At 32.2% G+C, this 24,087-nt stretch overlaps 10 protein-coding genes and 1 non-coding gene across 11 annotated transcripts; 5 read left to right on the top strand and 6 right to left on the bottom strand.

Moving 5' to 3' along the window:
• Nucleotides 1–90: 90 nt before the first annotated feature.
• Nucleotides 91–3,258, bottom strand: KRE33 (ribosome biosynthesis protein KRE33; the record flags this gene model as incomplete). Its single annotated transcript, XM_001646387.1, has 1 exon — nt 91–3,258. One exon carries the CDS (start codon nt 3,256–3,258, stop codon nt 91–93), a length of 3,168 nt encoding a protein of 1,055 aa, XP_001646437.1.
• A 1,759-nt stretch (nt 3,259–5,017) lies between these two features.
• On the top strand, nt 5,018–7,711 carry NDT80 (transcription factor NDT80; the record flags this gene model as incomplete). Its single annotated transcript, XM_001646386.1, has 1 exon — nt 5,018–7,711. One exon carries the CDS (start codon nt 5,018–5,020, stop codon nt 7,709–7,711), a length of 2,694 nt encoding a protein of 897 aa, XP_001646436.1.
• Nucleotides 7,712–7,952: 241 nt separating this feature from the next.
• Kpol_1048trna1 lies at nt 7,953–8,051 on the bottom strand. The gene is made up of 2 exons: nt 8,014–8,051; nt 7,953–7,989 (listed from the first exon to the last, which is right to left on the bottom strand). It is a non-coding gene; the product is annotated as a tRNA-Phe (tRNA).
• A 1,224-nt stretch (nt 8,052–9,275) lies between these two features.
• On the top strand, nt 9,276–9,800 carry FYV6 (Fyv6p; the record flags this gene model as incomplete). Its single annotated transcript, XM_001646385.1, has 1 exon — nt 9,276–9,800. The coding sequence occupies one exon, from the start codon at nt 9,276–9,278 to the stop codon at nt 9,798–9,800; it is 525 nt and encodes a 174-aa protein (XP_001646435.1).
• An 823-nt stretch (nt 9,801–10,623) lies between these two features.
• On the bottom strand, nt 10,624–11,130 carry ANS1 (Ans1p; the record flags this gene model as incomplete). Its single annotated transcript, XM_001646384.1, has 1 exon — nt 10,624–11,130. One exon carries the CDS (start codon nt 11,128–11,130, stop codon nt 10,624–10,626), a length of 507 nt encoding a protein of 168 aa, XP_001646434.1.
• Nucleotides 11,131–12,199: 1,069 nt separating this feature from the next.
• On the top strand, nt 12,200–17,107 carry THO2 (Tho2p; the record flags this gene model as incomplete). Its single annotated transcript, XM_001646383.1, has 1 exon — nt 12,200–17,107. The coding sequence occupies one exon, from the start codon at nt 12,200–12,202 to the stop codon at nt 17,105–17,107; it is 4,908 nt and encodes a 1,635-aa protein (XP_001646433.1).
• Nucleotides 17,108–17,383: 276 nt separating this feature from the next.
• RPC31 (DNA-directed RNA polymerase III subunit C31) lies at nt 17,384–18,106 on the bottom strand (the record flags this gene model as incomplete). Its single annotated transcript, XM_001646382.1, has 1 exon — nt 17,384–18,106. The coding sequence occupies one exon, from the start codon at nt 18,104–18,106 to the stop codon at nt 17,384–17,386; it is 723 nt and encodes a 240-aa protein (XP_001646432.1).
• A 380-nt stretch (nt 18,107–18,486) lies between these two features.
• Nucleotides 18,487–19,269, bottom strand: ALF1 (Alf1p; the record flags this gene model as incomplete). The annotated part of the gene is made up of 1 exon (XM_001646381.1): nt 18,487–19,269. One exon carries the CDS (start codon nt 19,267–19,269, stop codon nt 18,487–18,489), a length of 783 nt encoding a protein of 260 aa, XP_001646431.1.
• A 258-nt stretch (nt 19,270–19,527) lies between these two features.
• On the top strand, nt 19,528–20,064 carry LSM7 (Sm-like protein LSM7; the record flags this gene model as incomplete). Its single annotated transcript, XM_001646380.1, has 2 exons — nt 19,528–19,539; nt 19,696–20,064. The coding sequence occupies 2 exons, from the start codon at nt 19,528–19,530 to the stop codon at nt 20,062–20,064; spliced, it is 381 nt and encodes a 126-aa protein (XP_001646430.1).
• A 727-nt stretch (nt 20,065–20,791) lies between these two features.
• On the bottom strand, nt 20,792–22,684 carry Kpol_1048p1 (uncharacterized protein; the record flags this gene model as incomplete). The annotated part of the gene is made up of 1 exon (XM_001646379.1): nt 20,792–22,684. The coding sequence occupies one exon, from the start codon at nt 22,682–22,684 to the stop codon at nt 20,792–20,794; it is 1,893 nt and encodes a 630-aa protein (XP_001646429.1).
• A 685-nt stretch (nt 22,685–23,369) lies between these two features.
• Nucleotides 23,370–23,678, top strand: Kpol_1048p0 (uncharacterized protein; the record flags this gene model as incomplete). Its single annotated transcript, XM_001646378.1, has 1 exon — nt 23,370–23,678. The coding sequence occupies one exon, from the start codon at nt 23,370–23,372 to the stop codon at nt 23,676–23,678; it is 309 nt and encodes a 102-aa protein (XP_001646428.1).
• Nucleotides 23,679–24,087: the final 409 nt, after the last annotated feature.

Here is a 24,087-nt window from a genome sequence, read left to right as displayed (position 1 = left end):
ATTAAAACTATCTCGATGTTAATGAATTAATCTATATATTATTATACAATTTATTTATTTAAAGTATTTAATTGTTTCAACTCGGTTGACTTATTTAGAAGATTTTTTAGATTTCTTACTCTTCTTTAAAATATTCATTTCTTCTGAATAAATATCTTGTGAATTTTCGGTGGTCTTTCTCTTACCAGATTTTACTGATACAACACCACCCTTTTTAGCTGCTTTATCAAGCGCTTCTTTACTTTCAGACCAACCTTCACCAGCTTCATTAATTGAATATTTATCCAAATTTAGAGAATTGATTAATTCTTTTTGCTTATCTCTCATAGCCTTGATGGCTTCAGAGCCAGCTTCCTCTAAATCATCTTCTATTTTATCCATCGCATCTGCTGCATTGTATGATTTGATTTCTTCACCGTCCATTTCTGCAATTACTTCATCATTTACTGCTGGCAAACTTTGTTCGATGGATTCACTTAATACTTGACGTAAATGTACGGAAATCTTTCTCATGATCTTAGCAAACATAGCAATCGTTTGGTTGGCAGGTAAGTTCAATTCCTTGGAAATGGTATCAATACTCTTACGTTGTAAACCAATAGCTAATAAGATAGCACTTTGAACGCTAGATAAACTGACTTCATTACCAAACTTACCAGCAAAATATAGTAATGCTAAAGTTGGAAGTAAATCTACAATAACATGGTAATCAAGCAAATTGTTAGAATAACTTTCCAATCTCTTTAAATCAAATGGAGATAAAACTTCGTCCAGTTGTTCTTTGGTTAATTCTTTTACTTTGAAATCAGAGTTAGCAAGCTCGGCTGCTTTTTTAGCACTTTCTATAACGCTTAAGGCTTGGACTGAAGTAAATTTGTTGAAGTCATACGACAGTAACGATAGAAATCTTTTGTGGAAATCATTGGAAAAAGCTACTAACCAGTTTGATTCTCTGCCTTGTAAAACATTCAACATTACACATGTATGTTCACCAGTTAAGTCATTAGCAGTTTGACGTAGATATACTGGAACAAATTTATTATTTCTCCAAAATTTATGTAACTGTTGAGTCAAACCATATGAAACACCTAAGTAATGCAAGAAATTAGGTGGTTGTTCAGATAACTTCAATAACAAAGGTGGTAATGTTTTTGCATCTCTCATCTTGATATCATCTTTCAATAAATTAGTCTTTTCCAATTCCTTATCAGAAACTCTCTTGATTGTGTAGTCCTTTGGAGTAGCATCTTCTGACATATCGGTAAACTTACCTTCAAAATAGTCTCTTAATAGTTCAATAGCACGAGAACCATAACCCATAGAGGCATATTCAGGGTTTGTTGCAATTCTAACAACACGGGCACCACTTAGACCTGCAAATTCTTCATCTTGAAATTGTTGAGAAACTAACCATGGAATCAAGTCGCCACCAGCTCTTTGACCACGAGAAAGTGAATTTCTGACGCTGTCCTTAGAAATTTCACCTTCCAATGCAATTTGGACAACACATAATGGATCAGGAATTCTGCCACCATCTTTTGGATCAATTGGAGGCAATAAAACAAATAATTGATGGGCAGGAGCATCACTCATTAATTGTAAGTCATTTGGAGAGTTCTTGTAGTGTGATGCAACATATAAAGCCATCATTTTTTCCAAGAAGGATTCAGATACAGGATGGTATGAGAATAAAGTATCTCTATTAACAATAAACAAATTACATTGAGAAGGATGAGGAGTACCCTTAGAGGCGAACCTTGCACTCTTCATTAATGTGACATCTAGACATAACAATTTGTTTAACCATTTTTCGACTGGATCACCTGGAGCGTATCTAATTGGTTCATCTAGACTAATTTCTCTTAATTGACGTGCGGAATCGTAAATGCCTGAATCAGTTTGCTTCTTATCTCTTGAAACAATTTCGGTTTGGGAATTTTCACGACCAGAAGTAGTGGATTGAGTTCTCAGTTGTTGAATTAATTTCAAAGATAAGGATCTACCAGTACCTTCATAACCGTTAATAGTGGAAGCCATGAATACTAAGTATGAACCTAATAACTTCTTGACAATAGGTAGTGGGATAGCAGCAGCTTCATCAATGACTACCAATTCAGCTTGACCCAAAACTTGGTGGTCTTGAGGCATGATATATTGAATTGTTTGTCTGTGATCCCTCTTAATATCTACTCTGACGATAGCTTTGTTAAACTGTGGGTTTGTTGATTGGATAATATCATAATCAATATGTTCTTGATAACCCAAAGCATCGAAAGCCTTAAAGATGAATTCAAATAAGGTTTTCAAGTTTTCTGGGGAAGGTGAAGTGACAAAAATGTTAGAGTAACCATGGGATACAGCTGCTGCTATGGAGATACCTAAAGCAGCAGATTTACCACGACCTCTACCGGCAGTTAAAGTAACAGTAGAGTTCAAAGTTTTTTCTGAGATTGCATCAATAAATGACAAAATTGCATGAGCTTGGTTTACAGTTTTAGCCAAAGAAACCAAAGAGCCAGCTGGTTGGACATCTTCTAATGATTCTTTCAAATCTTTTAATTCTATTTGTTTTGGAGTCATGTCTTCATTGTCAACAGGAGGCAATGGCTTCACATGTTTACCACCAGACAAAGGAAGGACATTTAATTCATCATCTACAACCAAACAATTTGGGTTTGAGCCCAAGGAAAGGATAAATCTTTCGTTGAATCTTGCGACCACGTCATTGTGGGCTTCTGTACGATAACGGGAATGGATATCCATGGTCATAGTATACAATTGTTTCAAAGAGGTCATTGATTTCAATAGGATGACTACGATACCACCACCTTCGACTGTTTCGATAGTTCTTGCTAATAGATTTGGAGTCAAACCTTCAAAATCTTGTAAGATACACATACCATAAGTATTACCCAAAATTTTTTCCGTTTCTTTATAATAGACGTATCTAATATTTTGGTTTGAGATGAAAGTTTCAAAAGGGTCTTGATCATTAACTTCTCTAGTGCCTCTTTTGATTTCCTTTTTAATCTTAGCTTCCCTTTTCTTTCTATGAGAGGTGAACCCTAATAATTTCTTCTTATAGGCCCACAAAACAGATTTATTCATCTTCAAATCAGCGCTCATCATTAGATAGTGTAAGTTTGGCAACTGATTACGAGCCTTGTCACCAACAATCACAAAGAAGGATCTTTGTTTCGTTTGTACACCATTTCTAATCAGAGAAGGAATTCTCGAATCAATAGCTTTCTTTGCCATTACTGAAGTATTCTATCCTATTAATCTGTGTTGGTACAATGAAGAAATCAAAACTCGATCTTAATATATAAGGACCTAAATGTATCGAAAGAAGGATGTTTTATGAATCTAATCTTTTTTTAAAAGGCCAAAGTCATCTCACCTCATCTCATCTCATCTCATCGAACTAAGCTGCTTCTCTCTACATTAAAATTTTTCATGATGAATTGATTTCGAGATAACCTCTAAAAAGAAAAGAACAAAACACTGTCCGACGTACCCTATCCTACCGGACAATTCCACAAATGGGACTTGTTCGTATCAAAAAAGACATGCATCACGTGAAATGTAGTTTCCGATATTTTTAATTTTTTGGGGTTTCGAAATCAAATCGAACACTTCCAAAAAATAAAGCGGAGCAGTTTCGAAACGTCGCCTGTTCAAAAAGAAAAAAGTGAACAGAACAGGAAATAGAGACAAGAAAGAGATGATGAAAAAGTAAAAGAAATGGCAATTGGTGTAGAAAAATGACAGAAGACGAATATTGGCGGCTAAATCGAAAATAAAAAAAATAAAAAAAAATAAAATAAAATAAAAAGGAGAATAGCAGTGGAATACAGTATGTATTTCCAAATATTGGACTGTGACTGTGGCTGTGACTGTACCAATGCTACATAAAAAATGATGGTATCGTAGTAATCTGAAAGTCAGAGAGAATCATCTTCTTGTTCATTGATTCTCTTCTCAACTATTTTTTTTTCTTCCCTCTTGAACAGTTTTCTTGTTTGTCTGGTATTTTTTTAAGTCTATCCATTGATCGAGTTTTTTGTGCCTTTTGTGTCAGAAAACCGATTGGTATATAAAGGAGACACAGAAATGAGAAGTTCGATTACAGAAAAGGGAAATTTTATCTAACAGCGGCAAAACTTGTTTTGGAACAACCTCTATTTAATAATAAAAAATATGAAAGGTTCGCATACAGACACACACAAGCATATATACATATATATATATATATATGTATATATATGTCTATAGGGGAATATATACAAAAGTGTGCAATTGAACGCATAAAGTTTTGTTAAGTTGTTCCACAACAGGAAGAAAAATCAACGTTTTATATTTTTGCATTACCGCAGACACTTTATCTATCTATATATTACAAAATAAAGCAAAGCAAAGCAAAACAGAACCAATTGGAAACAAATACTTGAACAAGTGTTGGTTTTTGTTGTTTAGAGAAGAATTCTTAAAGGGAAGACCACAAAAGGACGAGATTATAATTCATTGTTCATACATAGTCTTCTTTTTTGGTGATTTTGATTTTGGCTTCGTTTTTGTATTTTGTATTTTGTATTTTGTACTTTGGGGATAAGATATATATATATATATATATATTTAACACACACTCACACACACATATATATAAATATATATTACAAGTATCCATACCATTGGGATACCTTTCTATCTGGACATAGAGATAGAATTAGAGGGGTATATATATATAAAGGAAAGTAGAAGCTTTGTCCTTAGCAGAGTTACTTTTTTTTTAATTTTGTTTCGTTTAGCCCTATTTGTGACGTTGACGTTATATTATTGTTTGATTCCCTTTCAAATTAGTTTTTGTTGTTGGTTCCTGAAAGGAGACTGTTCCTTTTTCTATTAGCAATTTTGTATTTTTATTGTGTTGTATTATATTAAATTATATTATATTGTATTGTATTGTATTGTATTTCATCGTACTGTACTTTACTGTATTGACTTTCCCTTAGAAGGTATGAACATCAACAATATCGCAATGCTTAACAGAGCAGTTATGAACTTCCACTCTGTGGTTGACCCTTTGATCATTGAAGAACACCAAGATTTGGAAGAGGCTTGCAATTATGACCCCGAGATCTTAGAACAGGGAATTGTTGTCCATGGTGATGGTGGTGAGGACGATGCCGACGATGGTGACGATGGCGGCGAGGATGGCGACGAGGACGAGGAAGATATCAATGATGAAGGTAACAGCGATTGCCATCGTCGTAGCACCGCTATTCATCAACGACATCTTGTCCCACTTCATCACCATAGGCATCATATAATTGGACAACCAATTAGAGATGACCTTGGAAGGTACAATAAAATAGAAAGACATATTAGTCTCCTCCCACATGTAAGAGACGTTTTCTCTGAAGGCAATGATTCAATTCATGGAGATGACGTAGAGGAATTTGGTGATCCTATTGTAATTAAAAATGAATTCAATTCTAAAATTGAAGATTCGCCAATAATTAAAACCCATATTAACGATGATGGCACCACTTCGAATTATTTCGATAAAAGAAAATTGAAAATAGCACCAAGATCAACTTTGCAGTTTAAAGTCGGTCCACCTTTTGAATTAGTTAATAATTTTTATAACGTTAAAAATATTGATACTGGTGAAAAAATTTATTTCCAGATCATACCAAGAATTGATAGAGGTTTCGATTATATTGACGATGAATGGGTGGGTTACAAAAGAAATTATTTTACCCTTGTGTCATCCTTTGATGCAGTTGGATTCTCTTTGGAGGAGTTTTTAAAGCATTCTTATGAATTACAGTTGGATGAAAATCATTACAACAATACTTATAAAATTAAATATTTTGCAATAAAAATCAAAGCCAGAAGTGATGAGGATTATAATGAAATTAGTTTAGTTCAGCACACTGCGAAACGTGACAAAGGTCCACAGTTTTCACCAGCTCTGTGCCCTTTAATTCCATCCGCGCTACCTAAACATCAAATTATTAGGGAAGCTTCCAATGTAAGAAATTGTACAAAAATGAAAAAATATGATTCTACTTTTTACTTCCATCGTGAACAACATCTCGATGAATACCCTCAAAGAAGCGTACTACATTCTTATCCATCTGATTGTATACAAAAAGTAGCCCGTTACGAAAGAGTACAGTTTGCCTCTTCTATAAATGTTAAGAATCCTGCTCAAAAAAATAGACACTTTAGACTACATGTAACTTTAGGGGCTATTGTGACTTCTTCAAATATCAATACATCTGATTTCGATAATGATAATATTGAAGAAGAGATTGGAAAAGATGGTACGAGAGAAATATTCTTCCCACTACAAGAAATGAGAACTCCTCCATTGATTATTAGAGGAAGGTCGCCATCTAATTACACATCTTCTCAAAAAGTTACGGTCAATGCATCAGTAAGCAATGCCAAAACAAATCAACAGATTCAAAATTTCCATCGTCAAAATATTAAAAATCACTACAATGGTCTTAACATTTCATCACCAAATAAACCTAGAATAAGAAGAGGTACAAAAAGGAAGGCTCAAATAATGGATGCCTCTTCTCCTATAGATCATATTAATGAATTCGAAAATTACAATGAAAATGAAAATGAAAATGAGAACGAAAATGAAAATGATAATGATAATGAAAATGAAAATGAAAATGAGAACGATAATTTAAATAGCGTTGAGTCAAAAGAGGCTGATTACTTTGGTAAAAGAAATAGTAAACGAGTAGAAACTTTAGATCATATAGAAAATATGATGCTCCGACAGACATCATTGACATTAAGGACAACCTCGACATATTCAGCAGCTCAGTATTTAACCGAATGCGATTACCATGGGAAAGAACCTCAAAGACCAGCATATTCTAGGCATCAATCAATAAATTTGAAGGAAATTGACTTGAAATCACCATGTAATGTTATTGATGACAGTAGTTATGTCGTCGGTTCATTAGTCCTTCAAGAAACAAAAATTTTACAAACAAGGAAAAAAGGCACCAAACAAAGAAAATTGAATAATAAAGCAACATTATTGACTACCACTACAACTAGAACTGGAAAAACATCGGCTTCAAAATCATCTGGAGGAAGATCATCTCAGAGTCCAGTTAAATGTGAAGAGAAGACAGAATTATCAGAGCATTTACCAGATGAAATGACATCAGTCTCATTTTCTTTTCTAAATAACAGTTTGAATAACTATTACCACATTTCAAATAATGCAATTACGGATGTAGATTTAATACCTAGATTTTTTACAAGAGTCATTGGAGAGTCCTCGTTCATGAATAATTACAAGCACCAGACACAATCTTTGAATGAATTTGGAAATCATCAGACTGGGATTAATGAAGGATTTCCGAATATCAATTATAACAATACTTGTAACAGTAGCAATAACGCTAATATCAATTCAAGTGCCAATGCTAATTCTAACGCTAATGCTAATACTAATGTTAATGTAGATATTAATGTTAATGCCAATTCTCATCCCATTAACAACCTTAGTGGCATTAATATCAATACTAATCAAAACAACAATAGCAGTAGTGGTAATAACAACAATAATAATAGTAATAACAGAACAACAAGCAATCATGAAAATTGTTTGCCTTCTGGCATGATCCCCTCAGGGGATTTGTTTGATGAACCTAGCTTTTATAATCATTAAATTTGTATTGAAAATTTTGTATCTTTAGTATATTGTTATGTGATGGGATGTAATGTTATATTTTTATATCATGAATGAAGAATCAATGATATGTACTGATAAACAGACATATATGTATATCTAAATAGATAGATAGATAGATAGGTATATAAATCGATCAAAAAATTAAGAAATATACAAACTAATTGTGTCAGCTTATTTTAAAGTCGCTAAGATATACGACAATAACACAAAAAATAAATGCGAATTCTGTGGATCGAACACAGGACCTCCAGATAACAGATGATTTGACCGAAGTTAATTCTTCAGTCTGGCGCTCTCCCAACTGAGCTAAATCCGCTTACTTATTTGTTAACCGAATGAAAAATATTTTCAGTGTTACAGAAGTTTCTGAATGTATATTTTTCTTCCTTCAACGTATCTCTGGTAAAAGTCAGGAAATTCTTCAAATGTATATTTTATAGTCATTGTTTAAACTTCCCGATATGAATACTCTAAACAAAAATTCCCTAAGATATTATGTGCATGTATATATATGCCCTTTTTAAAGATATTTTTCGTTAATGGCACTTAAAAGTTATAAGAAGATACTAATGTTTAAAGATATTGCATACCTTTGAAGCCAAGGAACCATAGTGGACTTTATTTGCATATCTAGAATTTAAATGGGGCATGATATGGATCATGCCAATTATATTTTACAAAAAAGAAAGGGCTTCAATTGCAAATATAACGTCATTTCTGTATATCTTCATCTTCATATTTGCTATTTTATTTTGGAAAGAGAAATTTTTGCAATTGATGCATCGAATAGATAGTATTTTTGTCACTATTTTCAACTCAAAACTTATAATTGGAATCTCTATCAAGAAAACATGTAATAATATAATAACTATTCATGATATTATTTTAGGGATAACCTCTCCCTTAAAATTACTAGATTTCCTTGGATAATGGAAGATAACTAATAATATTGCAAAAGTATGCTACAAAATTCTACTGAATTTTAATTAAAGTGCTATTGAAGAGAACTGGAATCTAAATTCAGCAACAAATTTGAAGTCACTGATGAATAGTGCTGAGTTAAGTTCGATGATAACAAAATTCAATATGATATATAAAATCCTATTTTCCTTAAAAAATCGATGTATGAGATAAATACAGATGACGATCGATAATTAAATTCCAATTCATAATAGCCTATATTATACTATAAGATACCAATTTTCTCCATTCTTTAAGGGTTCTCAATCAATATCATTTGGGCCAAAAAGTTACCTTTAAGGAAATTGCAAACTTTCTTTTACATTAACAGTGTTAGAATACAATCACAAACTTGACACCAGATCCCTGTCGTACTCTTCAAAGGCTTGCTGATACTGATTCGTTTACTATTCCTTCTCTTCGAGTGTCACTTTCACATTTTTTTAACGTATGCTTTTTTTTCACTTCTGAAATTTGAATTAGATATTAAAAGACTTGGCCAACTCTTAGAAAGATAAACTGATATTGCAAGAAGAAGAGGTTGAATTAGGAGGAAAGTTGAGGATATTATGGGATAGAGATGTCTTCTGGAGGGAAAGATGATTCTAAAGTGAGAAAGATTTCGTTTATTTCTGAAGGAGTAACGGATTTAGAGAGCCAAAAGGCTAGAGAGCAAGCAAGCCAAAACAAGTATGAAGATGAACAGAAAAGAAAGGAAAGAAAGTCTCTTCGAGCTCAGTTGAGGTCCAATGCCATATCTAAACAGAAGCAGTACAATGCATTAGTAAAGGAAAGAGATAGTTTTAATAGATTAAGTTCATCAGAGTTGAAGTTTTTTCAGGACATTCAGAAGAATGAAGAAGCAAAAGAGAAAGAAATCGAAGAACAATTGGAGAAAGGAATCTCTAAATTTGAATTCAAGAAGGCTATCATGTTGCAGAATAGATCGGAAGAGTCTGAAATTGTTAAATCTTTGAAGAGTAGCAGTATAATTGGAGTGAAAAAATCCAACCAGAAGCTTGGAATTGTTAAGAATAGCAAAAAAGCTCGTAAATCTATCAAGATTAAAGTCCCTGCAAGACCTGATACTGAATATGAGAAGTGAAATACATGGGAAAAGTGGGTAATGAGATAGATACATTTGAAACGGATCAGAAGTGTCCTAGAAAGTCAATAAATAAAATGTACACTCTATTCAGAAACTTGCTGGTGCTAATGCAAGAAACTCATTAGTATAGTTTAAGGTACTTCATATATTGACAATTATAATGGGAATTCCATTCTTTTTCCCCGTAATTAATCATGGTTTTTAAGTTTCAATACAAAATTTACGACAGATGTTGATGTACTTTTAAAAAAAGTGTTTATAGCTTTTTCTACTCATTCATAATAGGATGATTTATTATAATTGTATGAGGTTGGAATTCTAAGTATATTTAAATAATTCTATATATAATTTTTATAAGTTTAGAATTAAACTTAAATAATACATATCAGTTTTGGTTTAACAGGGGAAAAATAGCATTTAATTACACTGTTATATATAAAAAAAATTAATGTTTCTTGAAATCAATAAAAACTTATAAATTTCAAATATCGAGACATAACTAACGAAGAAGAAATAGCATTTTATCTAAATTATTTTTACTCTGGATTGAATTGAATTGAATTGAATTCAAAGTTAAAATAAAATATAAAAATGACAATGCCAATTGTCTTAGGCTCTTATAATTTATATTAAAATGTTTAAAGTTCATTAAGGAAAGATATGCTTTGCATAATTAAAATTTTTGAAACAAAGACAGAAAAATTAATGATATTAATAAAAAGACCAACAAAATGTATATGAAGAACTTGAAAACTTTTCTAAAAGATTAAAATCTTATTATTGACATATGAGACATAATGCTTCTATAATAATAAATCCTTTAAATTAACAAAGCTGCAGCGACAGCAAGAATAGCTGGAGCAGCATCTACAACCACCAATCTTGCACCAGCACCAGAAGGATGTGGGATAATTGTAGTAGCATTTGTTGGTGGAACTGGTGGTGTGTTGGAGGCTTGGATTTGACCATCAGTAATTTGTGAAACTAAATTAGTATGAGTTACTGGTGTTGTAACATGAGCACTTTGGATAGTTGATGGTGCCACTGTAGTACCAGGTGTACTACTTTCCACTTTACTTGATTGAATGACACTTGATGGTTTAGTGACAGTAGCAATGGTGGAAGGAACAATTGTAGTTGTTAGGACTTGTGTGCTTGTTGTAGCTTGGATCTGACCATCGGTTATTTGAGAAACTACTTCAGTCACTGTAGTGGTTAACAAAGTTGTTGGAACTTCCGATTCTTCACTTTCTGGTTCTTTACCGTGCCATCCGGCTAAAACGTTTGAAACACAGGTCAAAAGCAATGTTGCGGCAGTTATCTTCATTGTTATAAATTTTCAGAGTTTATTTGATTCTCAGTATGTTAATTTGGGTTTTCTTTTTGATATCTAAAAAAAACCTATTTGATTTGATTATTAAAAATATAAACGTTTAATTTTGTTATTCCAATTGTAAAATATCTTGCAATGGTTGGTATACCCTTTAAGATTCAAGAATAAAAAAAAAACTTAAACAACCAAAATAAATTATACTGAACTAATAAATAACTATCATATTGGATATATCTCTAAACTTCAAAAACCTGCCCCTTTATATACCTTTAAAGTTCTAAAAAGATAACATTAAACATCTTGAAGGTAGATAACATAAAATCACAATCACAAAAAGCTTTAGTAGCAAAGGTTTGTGTCTAACCACAACCTTTGAACATCCATCAAATAATCTTACAGTTCCTATAATTGTGTTTCCCAATACTAGACTGTTGTAATCCAAGTCTTCTGTTTGAGGTTGCCACTACCCTACTTGACATCTATCTTAAGGCGGTTTTGTAATCATAAATCATCACTAAAACCTTATAAACAAAACCTCAAGAAACATATGTACCTGAACCGCATTGTCCTCTTCAATTACATTCAATTATGTTCATATTAGAGCCAATTCCTTACATTTACCTCCCAATATCAGGCAATTTGTGTATTTGTAGAGGTATATATCATAATTCAATCACTCTGGATAATGGGGTACATTTTAATTTAAATGTATGTAACTCAAGTTTTATTACACTTATGTACATGGAAAGAACTGGAATATTTACAATAACACGATTAGATTATGTTTCACCTGCGAATTGTATAGTTGGTCTATATATATAGATTAGATATACCATTGTGACGTTCTCTTCATTTACTGACACACTTATAAGAACTTTTTTTCTATCTGTCCTTGATATCAAAAACGTTTAAAAAAAAATATCAAGTTGATTAAAGAGAAATGGAAGATGTCTAAACCTTTTAAGAATGGTTATTAAATGGGATAAAAGAGGGTAGTTGTTGACTGCTTTGACATTGAATAGTATATGTTTTGAAGTTTCTTTAGAGGATTCCTTTGGTAGTGATGTTGTTTGCTAAGTTGAACCAGTTGGTTAGGGACATTAAACCCTTGGACGTTGAAAGAACTTTTTTCACTACAGAGGTTATTGACAATTGGGAAACTAAACATGAAGAGCTGTGCAATCAGTATCTTGGTTTTGATGGTGTTGAAGAGAAGTCTCGTTGGCTTAAGTCTATCTTCGTAGAATGTTTTAGACTTTATTACCAAGAAAATGAAGACCATTTTTTAACTGCTGAACAGATATCCAAATTTGTTACTAGATTAGTTGAAGTCTCGAAAGATTCTGGTAGGATAGGTAAGATGTTTATTGCTTCTTCTTCTACTTCAAACGATGAAGAGGTTTCAAAATTAATCAGTTTGATGAAATTGATATCGTCTATTGAAGAAGAAATGTATAAATATAGTTGGGTTAGTGGGAAAATAATGGTAAAAGACCAAAAGTCTATCCTGAAACATAGACTAAAGAAATATAAATATGAAGTTAAAAAACATAATTTGTTCTTTGAATGCAGTGTTGGTTATTCTCAATTGGTCTCTTTACTTTTAATGGCATATAACGATAATAATAACCTACAAAAAATCACATTTTATATTGATGAAGTTTATCATATTTCAGGTAAATACTCTTTGGATTCTATGCGTGTTTTAGATACCATATTGAGAGTTTCAAGTAATTTCATAACTGATGGTTACACTTTTTTAGTTGAATTCCTAAAGGCATCGGATTTCTGGCCAAAGAATAATAGTCTGGCGGATAATTCAAATTACGTTGGTTTAAAGAAAGGTGGTAACTTAATTGCTTCGAATATAATCCAATTTTATTTGAATTCTGATTTACAAGATGAAGAATATTTGAAATATGTAGATATGTGTTGTATTCTTATCATTAACGGATTCGTCAATTTCTCATCTATATGGGAAAATTTAAAACCTTCTGATTCCTCATTAGAAGAATATTTTACAGAATTCGATAAGGAGTTGGAGGAAGAATCTTTGAAAGGAAGTTCTAATCCATTGGCCTTGGCAGCTGCTTTGACCGCAGACGACGACGATGATGATGATTCAAACAGCTTTAACAAAGATTCTAATAATAAAATGAAGGCCAGTCAAGTTAAACCAAATGCTGAGGACAATGAAGTAGATGACTCGACTAATCAAATCGATAATAAAGGTGTAGATGAAGAAGAAAATACAAAGTCAATCAAAAAAAAGCTATTCCTATTACAAAGACTTCTTGCCCATGGATGCACTGTGCCTGTTTTCTACATCTTAGAGAGATATCCAAAATTCATGTTTATTGAAGATACAACGGCAAAACTAGTAACAAGGGTATTTTCTTACAAGCTAGATGATTTTTATCATGAATTTTGTATTCCACACTTACATGATATTTCTGATCCTCTAGATATTCCATGTGTTGAAAATGGTAATTTATCAGTGAAAAAACAATTAATGATTGAAAGAGAAACACATAATCCTTTTGTTGGTATATCTTTGCAAACCAAATTTAAATTTTATTATTCTGACTGGAGTAAAGAGTTTACAAAAATTGATTCAATTGATACATTGATATCCAAATCCCACAAGTATTTTCATTATTTGGGACCATATCTAGCAAAAGAACCTCAGCTAATTTCAAAAATTTGTAGAATTGGTATTAAGTCTATTCAAAATAATTCTAAAGTTGAAGAGACCAATTCGGTAGATATTTGGGTGGATTATTTTAGAAAATTCATCTTACCGTGCATTCCTCTGCTAGAAGTTAATCCAACGATAACAACAGAAATATATGAACTCATGAAATTATTTTCATTCGAGAAAAGATATTTTATGTTCAACGAAATGATCTCGAAATTATCACAAGATAACCTACTTATAAAATTAGGTTTTACAAAAGCGGAAAAGGAAGCAAGAAGTACATTAAAATCATTAAGCACAGATAATATTGAATTTGAAGCTATTAACTTTGCAAACTTGATTTCTACTAATCCGATTGCAACACTTCTACCTACAGTTAAACAAATTGAAAATTACGATAAAGTATCTGAATTGGTTATATATTCTGCCAAATATTTCAATAATTTTGCCTACGATGTTCTACAATATATCTTATTGTTGCGTTTGACTGACGGGAGAAGTGCAGTTCAGGCTGATGGTGTTAACCAAACCATGTGGGTTTCACGTCTTTCTTCATTTATTGCAGGTTTAGCAAAGAGTTGCTCAAAAATGGATATTTCAAATATTATCTGTTACATTAAGAAAACCTTACATCAAGGAAATGTAATTGCGATTTCTATTTTAAAAGAGTTGATTTCTACTATCAGTGGCATTAAGGACTTGAACGAAATTAATATTAAGCAATTGTTAGCGTTGAATTCTGGTGAACAACTGCAGATAATGGCAAGACGTTTGATTTATGACCTTCGAGATGATAACAAAGAACAAGCCTCTAAGTTGGTGGAGCTTCTAGTACAAGATAATGGTGTATCTGAAGTTTTGCTTTTACTTTACAACATGATTGTAGAATCAAATATAGTTGGCTTCCATTATAAAATTCTGTCTACAAGGTCAGATGAATTGAACAGTTTACTTTTCTCCTTCATAGAACTAGTGAAATTCTGCATGGATAAAGATAGCTATATCAAACATGTGATATCCTTTCAAAAGTTGGTAAATAATTATAATGTATCTATCCCATGGGCCTTCCACATTTGGCGAGATTACATTGGTGTGGTTGGTGGCATTAATGTTCATTTGGAAGGTGATAAAATGGAAGGTGATTCCTTAGAATTGTCATATAAAGAAGTTAATTTTAAAGGTGAAAATATTTCTGATATCAGCCAAGATTTCTTCGTACATTTTTGGATCTTTTCATTATATGATATCCAATATGATGAAAATCTTTATGATGAAAATAAAAACAGCTTGGAAACAGAAATTGGAAGGTTGGCTTCTGCAAGGAAAAAGAATGAGTTGTTGAAACAAGTCAAAGAAATTACAGATGATTACTTATTGCATGAAAAGCGAGTTCGTAACACATTGAGTGTATTAGAAGAAAAATCCAGTCATTGGATTGAACAATCCACTAAAAGTGATCAAATTTTGTTCTTTCAACATTGTATAATCCCAAGAGCCTTGTTCTCTCCAGTCGATGCACTGTACTCAGCTTACTTTCTATGTTCTGCATTTAAAGATGAAACCTTGGATCATATTTGTCACCTCCTTGTTGATTCCAAAGTTTTAAGTACTCTTCTATTCACATGTACTAGTTTGGAAGCATGTAACTTCGGTATTTTTTTCTCAAAACTGTTATCATATTTGGAAGAATCGAGACTACTTTTGGAAACAGATGATGAAAAGAATAGAAAATATTTTATGCTATTTGAGTCGATAACTAACCAAATATTGGATACCTTGTTAGAAAAGAACTATATGTCCATTAGAAATGGAATTGAGTTTATGAAACATATTTCTAAAGTATTCCCAATTGTTGATACTCATATAAGGGTTGTGATATTAACTTTAGAAAATAATTTGGTTGGGGAAGAAAGAGAGGATATTAAATTACCTACCAATGCTTTAATTGGACACTTGAAGGCTAGATTAAAAAATGCACTGAAACAATCTGAATTCTGTGAATTAAATGAAGACGAAATCAGAGAGCAACATCAGTTTGAACTTGAACTAGCTGAAATTGAGAAGCATAGATGTATGATAGAAATCGATCAGAAGAAAGAAAAGTTGAGAAAGCAAATTGAAGAGAGTAGGAAAAAACGTGCTGCTGACACTTTATCCAAGGATAACAAGGAAGCTACACCTACTAGTTCACAACGTAAAATTGTCGATATACCAACTGGACCATCTTCTTCGAATATTAAAGGAATACCGACTGCACCTGCTGCCTTAAAATCGAATACTTCTGTTCTGATTGGAAACCCAAATCAAAGTAACCAATCTTCTGTTAATCGAGATATAACTTCATCCCCAGCAGCCTCGACTGTTTCTTCTTCAACGCTAAAATCATCAAAATTATATCCATTATTAAGAGAGAATATAAATGCTGTTTCATCTTCCTCAAATTGGACAATGCCTCAGGTTTTAAAATTGATGAAGGAAGTTATCTATAATTTAAGTGTTAATAATTTAAACAGGGTTATGACATTAATTGATGAAGAACGGGAAGTAGCAAAGCTCAAAAAGTTTGGTGAGCAAGAACAACCACTTGCAGATTTTAGGAACAACATTTACAGAGTTTTACAAGGATATTTTAAGCAGATAGCAGATGATCCTCTAAATGAAGATTTTATTCAAAGCCTGCAAGACCTGAAAACCATCATGCAAAGAGTGAGTCAAAAAAACATTATTAAATCAAGAGAATCTAAGTCTGACCAATCAAGTAGTATTCAACCTTCAAGTAGATACAATTCTAATCCAAAAAGTGAAAAGCAGCTGGAAGTGTCTCAAAATCAACGCAATAGCACTGATAATAAATTCGGCTCAACCTCGAAATATGGTAATAGATATTATACCCAGGGAAGTTCAGAAAGGTCACAAGTTAATAGAAGAATTAATTCTAATGGTAAGTATTCTGATAATAACTACCCTAAACAAGATAAGGTTGGATATGCTACTAAACGTGGCAGGTCTGATTATTCTGATTCTAGATCACAGTCTAGTTATGATAATAGCGTTAGGAAGCCAAATGATCATGGAAATGATGATAGGTCTAACAAACGTTTAAGAAGAGATGATAATCGTAATGATGGAAGTAGACAAGACTATAGACAAAGTAGAGAAAACCAATTAAAGGATGTGGGCCGTTCAAGGTTTGGTGATCAAAAGAAGGAGAAATCATCGTGGTTGCCACAAGGTCCAAAGAACTCTGGTGGACAAAGCAGGTATAATAAATGATATATTTATAATTGTAAATTAATATGTTTGTATAAATAAAATTTGTATATAAATAGTGAATTTGTGATTATTTTGTTCCCTTTTTGCTACCTACCTATATTAGAATGAAACAAATAAGTTGATATAATATACATTGATAATGATTAAATGCTGATTTATAAAAAGTACATATGGCGTATTATACAGAATCAGGATGCTAATAAAAAAAATTTCCTTATTGAAACTGATTTTATTTTCTTCGTGATTAGAATTAATTAAAAGCTTTTTTTTATGGTCTTAGAATGCAGGTTCATCACCATAATCATCCTCTGCGAAATCTTCATCACCGTCATCGAAATATTTTTCTGCATTGTAATCATCATCTTCACTTTCATCATCAAAATCATCATCGTCCAAATTATCATCTTTATCACCTTCTTGTTCGCCATTATTTTCATCATCCATATCTTCTGCAAGTTCTTTTAGTTTTTCCAGCATTGATAAACCTTTTGAATCATCTTCTCCATTACCTGTGAATATATCATCTTTATTATTGAAACTTGATAATACTAACAGCTTCTTCTTATCTAAACCCATGGTACTATATAACTCCTTTGGGAACAACGTTGGATTAAAAGGATGCTCTGATATAGAGACACCAATTTTCCTTTTCTTTAAATATTTATCGGAATATCTCTCTATCCCATCCAAAAGCCCAGACTCATCGATCAACTCCTCAGACCTCTTCCTCTTACTCTTACTCTTCTTCTTGCTATCATCACCCTTTTGAATGGAAAGATCAATTGAACCAGTGTAAAATGGACTATCTCTAACAGTTTGACTAAATTTGATATAAGTCACAGCCAAACTTCTCTCTCTATTGGAAACAGGATTGTTCACAGGAAGAGGAATCGTTGGCATCTCGTTAGAAGAGTTCTGAACTATATCATGGTAACCTAACCCAAATGGTAAATTACTAAATGAACTACCAGTACCACCACCACCTCTACGGAAACTCATATTCTAATTCTTTATCTCCTTTTTCCACCAAACTTCAGCTAATTTCCACCAGAAAAAAACGAATATCTAATTAATAGATACTTAATCTCACCAATAATCAACCTGTTGACCACCAGATGATCCAATAAAACCCTCTCAATCGTTTAATATCGTTGTTCATTAACTCAACTTTTAAACTTGATCTTGTACCATTGAAACTTTTTTTTTTCACTGTTAAAATTTTGTTAAAGCGATGAGATGAGATGAGAGAATGTCAGTTATTTTACTATGTAGCAAGCTATATAAAGTACAATTAATTAAATGATATGTGTGGATGAGTGATCTTTGTAGTTATTTGTGTATTAAAGTGGTAAACTGGGGTTTGATTCTTTTACGAATGGTTAAATTTCGTCATCTGACTCAAATTCTAGGTCAAGATCATTTTCAAAAGGTGTAAATTGAGAACCTGTCTCTACGGTATTTGGTCTTACAAACCCTCCATAATTTGGTTTTACAGGGCCAAAATACTTCTTACCTTTGAATGTCCCATCGTTTTTGCCCATAGGTTCATCGAATTCAATTCCACACCATACATCTTCATTATTTATATCTGGGATTTTGCCTACGAATCTTAGCCAGCCTCTTCTTTCTGCCGAATCTGTCGATTTAACAGAACATCTTTCATTTATTATTAGGTTCTTCAAGTGTTCATTTTGTAATTCACGGTTCTTGTTCAAAGTTAATTGGTACTGTGGGTCGAATTTTCCTAACTTGTGTTCTTTTTTCCAATTCAAAACAGAATCTTTCCTATTAGCATACGCATCTTCAGATAACTTAAACAAATGTTCTTCGTTATCACCACTGTCTCCTTCCTCTTCCTCTTGATGCATCTTGTTCAACTGATTAGCAATAGAATTAACATTAGTGTCTTCAACAACAACCGACACTTGTCCAACTCCGTTGTACCCTTCAAAAGGCCTCAATCGAGCATCCTGGACACGTCTCCCGCCATATACTTCCTCTTTGCTAGCCCCATTACCAGTCTCAGATACAATCAATCTCATATCATTGGGTGAAACCCCTGTGAACTGATATAATTTTTCACATAAATCAACTATACTGATTTCAACTGGAAATTCCTTGCTCAAAGAACACAACTCAGAGCTAATACTAACCAATACCATCACCACTACAATCAAGATAATCGCCAAATATACCACACTGACAAATTCATCAAATCTACAACAATAAATAAGGTTTCTTGTAAGAAGTGGTGCTTATTACCTGGCTGACTCTCTTTTAATATGGTGAAATATTGAAAAATTTTGACAAAGGGACCTCATTGAAAAATTTCAGTTCTTTTAATGGTGAATGTAATGAACGTTTCAATTGTAGAAAGCATGTTAAAGAGAAGAGTAATTGAGATTTAGAAGAGTGAAATTATGTCAGAAATGGTATGTTGATGTATTGAATAGTTTTTTCAGTTTTGCAAATGGTTAATTTTTGCAATTGTAAGGAAAGGTTTTTGTTCAAGCTTCTATAATTTGATTTATTTTATAACTGGATACTAACTATAGGTACCATTTAATGGTTGGTATGTTAATTATCAGGAACAAGAGAGACGTGGAACTTCTCATCAGCAGCATGGTGGTCAACATCACCATCATTCGCAGCATAAGAAGAAGTTTGAAGGTCCTAAGAGAGAAGCTATTGTGGATTTGGCCAAATATAAAGATACCAAAATACGTGTTAAGTTGATGGGTGGGAGATTAGTTACTGGTGTTTTAAAAGGTTACGATCCTTTGATGACTTTAGTCTTAGATGAGACCGTTGAATATTTGAGAGATTTGGAAGATTCTTCTATTATTTTGAAAGATCAAACCAGAGATCTAGGTTTGACAGTTATAAGGGGTACTGTTTTGTTATCATTGAGTCCAGTAGATGGCTCTGAAACTATATATTTACAAATGGAAGATTAGTATAGCAGTTTTTAATGAAATAGAAATTAATTTAATAATAGTGGATTAAGTTGTACGTTACTTGTGTTTCCTTTCCAGTAATAACCTTCTTCTTAAAAGTGACAGTGTTGGCATTCTTCATAGCTTGAGTGCACTTCTTGTCATCTGCAAAGCAAGGGTTTGCATTTTCAGATTATACTTTAATTCTCCTTTTTTATTGGAATCGATGCTTGTGGAATAGGGCTGTGAAATTGATTTGAAAAGACAACAATAATTCTTGTGAACCAAAATTCGAATCTGTATATGCTTATATATAAAATTAATCACTTAAAGTTACCTAATTATCATTCTCTTTATTCCCATGGTTCTAATATATAAAGCTTTAACAGGTTTCATTGGTCTCTGTAATTCAAATTAAAAGAGTCTATTAATAAATTAAAAAAGGATATTATTTATTGACAACGAAATAAATAAAAGAATGGATTAGTTAACAATTCCCAATGTAAAAGAGACCATAATCCTTTGATAAGTATTGTGTTTTTTAAATTAGTATTGAGTTTTTGTTTTGCTCTTATATACTATAGTTAAGAATTTATGACCTAATGAAATATTACTTGAACAATCTAAACATATAAATATTTAATAACAAAAAAAATGTCAATCTATTTTATAAAAACTTCCAGCTTTATGACATATACGCAAATATACACACATTTATAAACAAGTTTTATGGATATTACTTAAGATTTTAACTAGGGAAACCTTCACTACCATTAAACCCTGAGAATGATGTCATTAAGAAAATATTATAGTATTTTTTCTTTGAAATCTCATTACAATGGTTCCATGCTGAAGTTAATCTACCATCAATACAGGAGCCACTCATGTAGAAGTTATCAGCACCTGAACCATCAAACATGTGAGCAAAGGCATCTTGCAAAATAGTCAATTTTAGATCATTTACTGAACCATATTCTTTCTCGATATATTCTAACAAGTAGGAATCCTTTCCAACTAGTTCATTAATTTTCATTAAAGTTGTGTCAAATGGAATTAATATGCTAGGTACTTGAGTGTATTTATCCAAAAAGAATAGTGCATTTGGAACAGCATCATCACCAAGATGAACAACTGATGAACCCACCCATGTATCGGACTTACGTCTACATTCAGATATAATTTTATGCATTTCCTGATAGATTAGAGGACAAGCCTTGATACGATTTAAACCATGGCCAGTGGAGGCTAATTTATAGTAAGAACCATCAAATAAGTCTGTATCTGCCAAAAACCATAGTCTACACATATCTCTTTGAATCAATGACCATAAGGAAAGGGATTGGTGAACATAATGCCATTGTCTTTCATGATCATGGGTTAGACGTGCACCATCCCTTCCAAATTGAATACCAATTGAGTATTTTGCTGCAATTTCTGGATTTTTGAATACTTCCAATCTTTCCAACATTCTTTTTATTGGTCTCCTGTTCATATCAACATATGCATTATAATCTCCAATAGAATATAATACTTGGCGGATATCTTCTTTACTAAAGTGACGGCTGCTGTATTTAGAAGCTAATTTTTCAATTGAAGATTCCTTTAACTTAATCATTCTGTTGATTTCTGATCTTGTTTTACCAACTGGAGAGATGTGACTAATTGCATTAATAATGTCCCTATCACGGAACATGCTCATAGCTTTACCTTTATCGTCAGGTTTTGAATTCAGAAAGTGCTTTACAGTTTTGATTGGTTTAAAAAGGTGGAATTCCATATGCTCAGTAATATCCGGTAACCTTGAATCCATGACCATATAACACAACTTACCATATGTATCTCTCATTCTTTCTGGATTCATAATTTTGTATCTTCTCCCAATTTCAAAAATATCTTGAAACCATGCTGCATTATCAGAAAAGTTTTTCATTTCTAATAATTTCTGACCAATACGAAGGTCAGAAGCAATGACCAAGCCTGATAAAACAGAGCACATTTCTTTCAATTGTTCTACAATTCTTCTATTCTTAGACTTATAAGAAAGAATATCAACACGATCAGTGTACTCAGAAACTTGAAGAGCAGCTTCAAGTAATCTTAAAAGATGCCTCTCCTCGTAAGTCAATCTCATAGGCACATATTCTGCATTTTTTTGTAAAATTGAAAATATTTTCTCTTCAATATCTTGAGTTTTCCCATTATCATTTAAATTCCTACCTTGTTCATTATCAGCATCGGATTTCAACTCACCATTAATATCATCTTGTTTGGCCCTTTGCCCTTCTTCGGTCTGGGGTAGAACTTCTTCACTGGAAGAAGCTACCGATGTATTTCCATTGCCAACGCCAGCACTATCAATACTCATTTTAACATAATCATGTTTCTTTCTCTTACCATTCCTATGAATCATCTCAAAACAAATCACACAAAACCTTTCATCACAATCTTTACAGATTATTTCACACTTCATATCCTTGCACTCTACACAAAGTGACGGATCAACTTCCACCTCATCATCATCATCATCATCATCACCATCGCCACAACCTGCTCTATCACTCAATTTGACATCGTCATCATCACTTTCGTCAACATATTCAGAATCCAATATCTCTTTCAAAGAACGTTTCGAAATACCCATCTTTGCTCCCACAAAAAGCCTCTAGATCACAACAAAAATAAACTAAATAGATCAAAACAGAAGCTATTCAATTATCCCCCTTGTCTCCAAACAATATATACCTCCTTCCAACAAATTAAACCCACCAAATCCTTATTTAATCGATCTCATCTGTTCAGATTCCTTTATAGACTCTTCTTTAAAATATTTTTTGATATCTACATACTTAACGAATAAGGTAATAAAAAGAAACCGAACTGATATTAAATCAAGAATTTAACCAAAATTTTAGTAATGATATAGATGACATAGATGATAAGTCTGTTAAGAATTGAATTTATGATAAATAATTGTATAGTTCATTAGTTATTTTATTTTATAATTGGATTCTTTAGGAGAATAGGTTTCGATCGAGTCTATTTTAGTACAAGGTGTAGGTATCTATTGGTGATTTTGCTTCGAAATTACTTTGGGTTACTGCTTTAACATTCTTGTGGGCAAAATTTCGAATAAATTAGTTTGATCCAAATCCTTTTTAGGTGGAAAGTGTTGATAATTCAGGTTTAGTTTACAATTTAAGGATTGTATTGTTGGTTTTGGGTTTTGGGTTTTGATATCAATTTTAGACGGTTACTTTTGTTCAATTCTGGAGGGTTTCTATCTGGGCATTTATAGACTTTGTATTTGAATAGAGAAGAGGAAATATATGGGTTTGTTTAGTATGAAGCAATCTTTTGTTAATGAGAAAAGTTCATTTCCAGTGAAAACTATTATTAAGAGCATTTTACTCTTTGTATTAGTGAGCACAATTGTGAAAACACTGTTGAATAACCGTTATACCTTGTTGACAACCCTCTTTCCAGAAAAGTTTTATGGTAGAGTACAAGAATATGGGAATCCTGATGTAATATCACAAGTTAACTATGACGTGGATGATCTAAACCCAGTTAGTCCAATTAGAGTTATAATTTTTGCAAGTGCTTTAATGTTACTATCTGTACCTTTTATGCTTTGAAAATATAACATAATGAACTTTTTATATTATCAGACACACACCTCACCACCTAATGTATTCTATGAATTAAAATAAATAATAACAATTATTTTAGTTTCAATTGACGTATAGCTAACTATTCATTTCAAATAGTATGTTTTTTACGGGTCATTGTTTACATATAAAAGATATGTCAAGAGTTACTTACTGTTTATGATAAATTGAAACTAACGAAAGAATGCAATGCTGAAACCATAATCTAGTAAATTGTAAGAGGTAGAAATAACTTTACTTCTCAGTAAGGATATACTTGTTCTTTAAAACAATTATGTGGTAATATCCAGAAACGGAAGTTTCATTAAAAAATTGAATAATCGGTTACCTGAAGGTATCTCAAAATGAATCTAGAGAATTTAATGATAATCTCAAA

Source organism: Vanderwaltozyma polyspora, genomic scaffold, assembly GCF_000150035.1.
Source record: "Vanderwaltozyma polyspora DSM 70294 KpolScaffold1048 genomic scaffold, whole genome shotgun sequence".
NCBI classification, from domain to species: Eukaryota; Fungi; Ascomycota; class Saccharomycetes; order Saccharomycetales; family Saccharomycetaceae; genus Vanderwaltozyma; species Vanderwaltozyma polyspora.
Note: the sequence above shows the minus strand (reverse complement) of the source record. Positions and strands in the feature narration are given on the sequence as shown.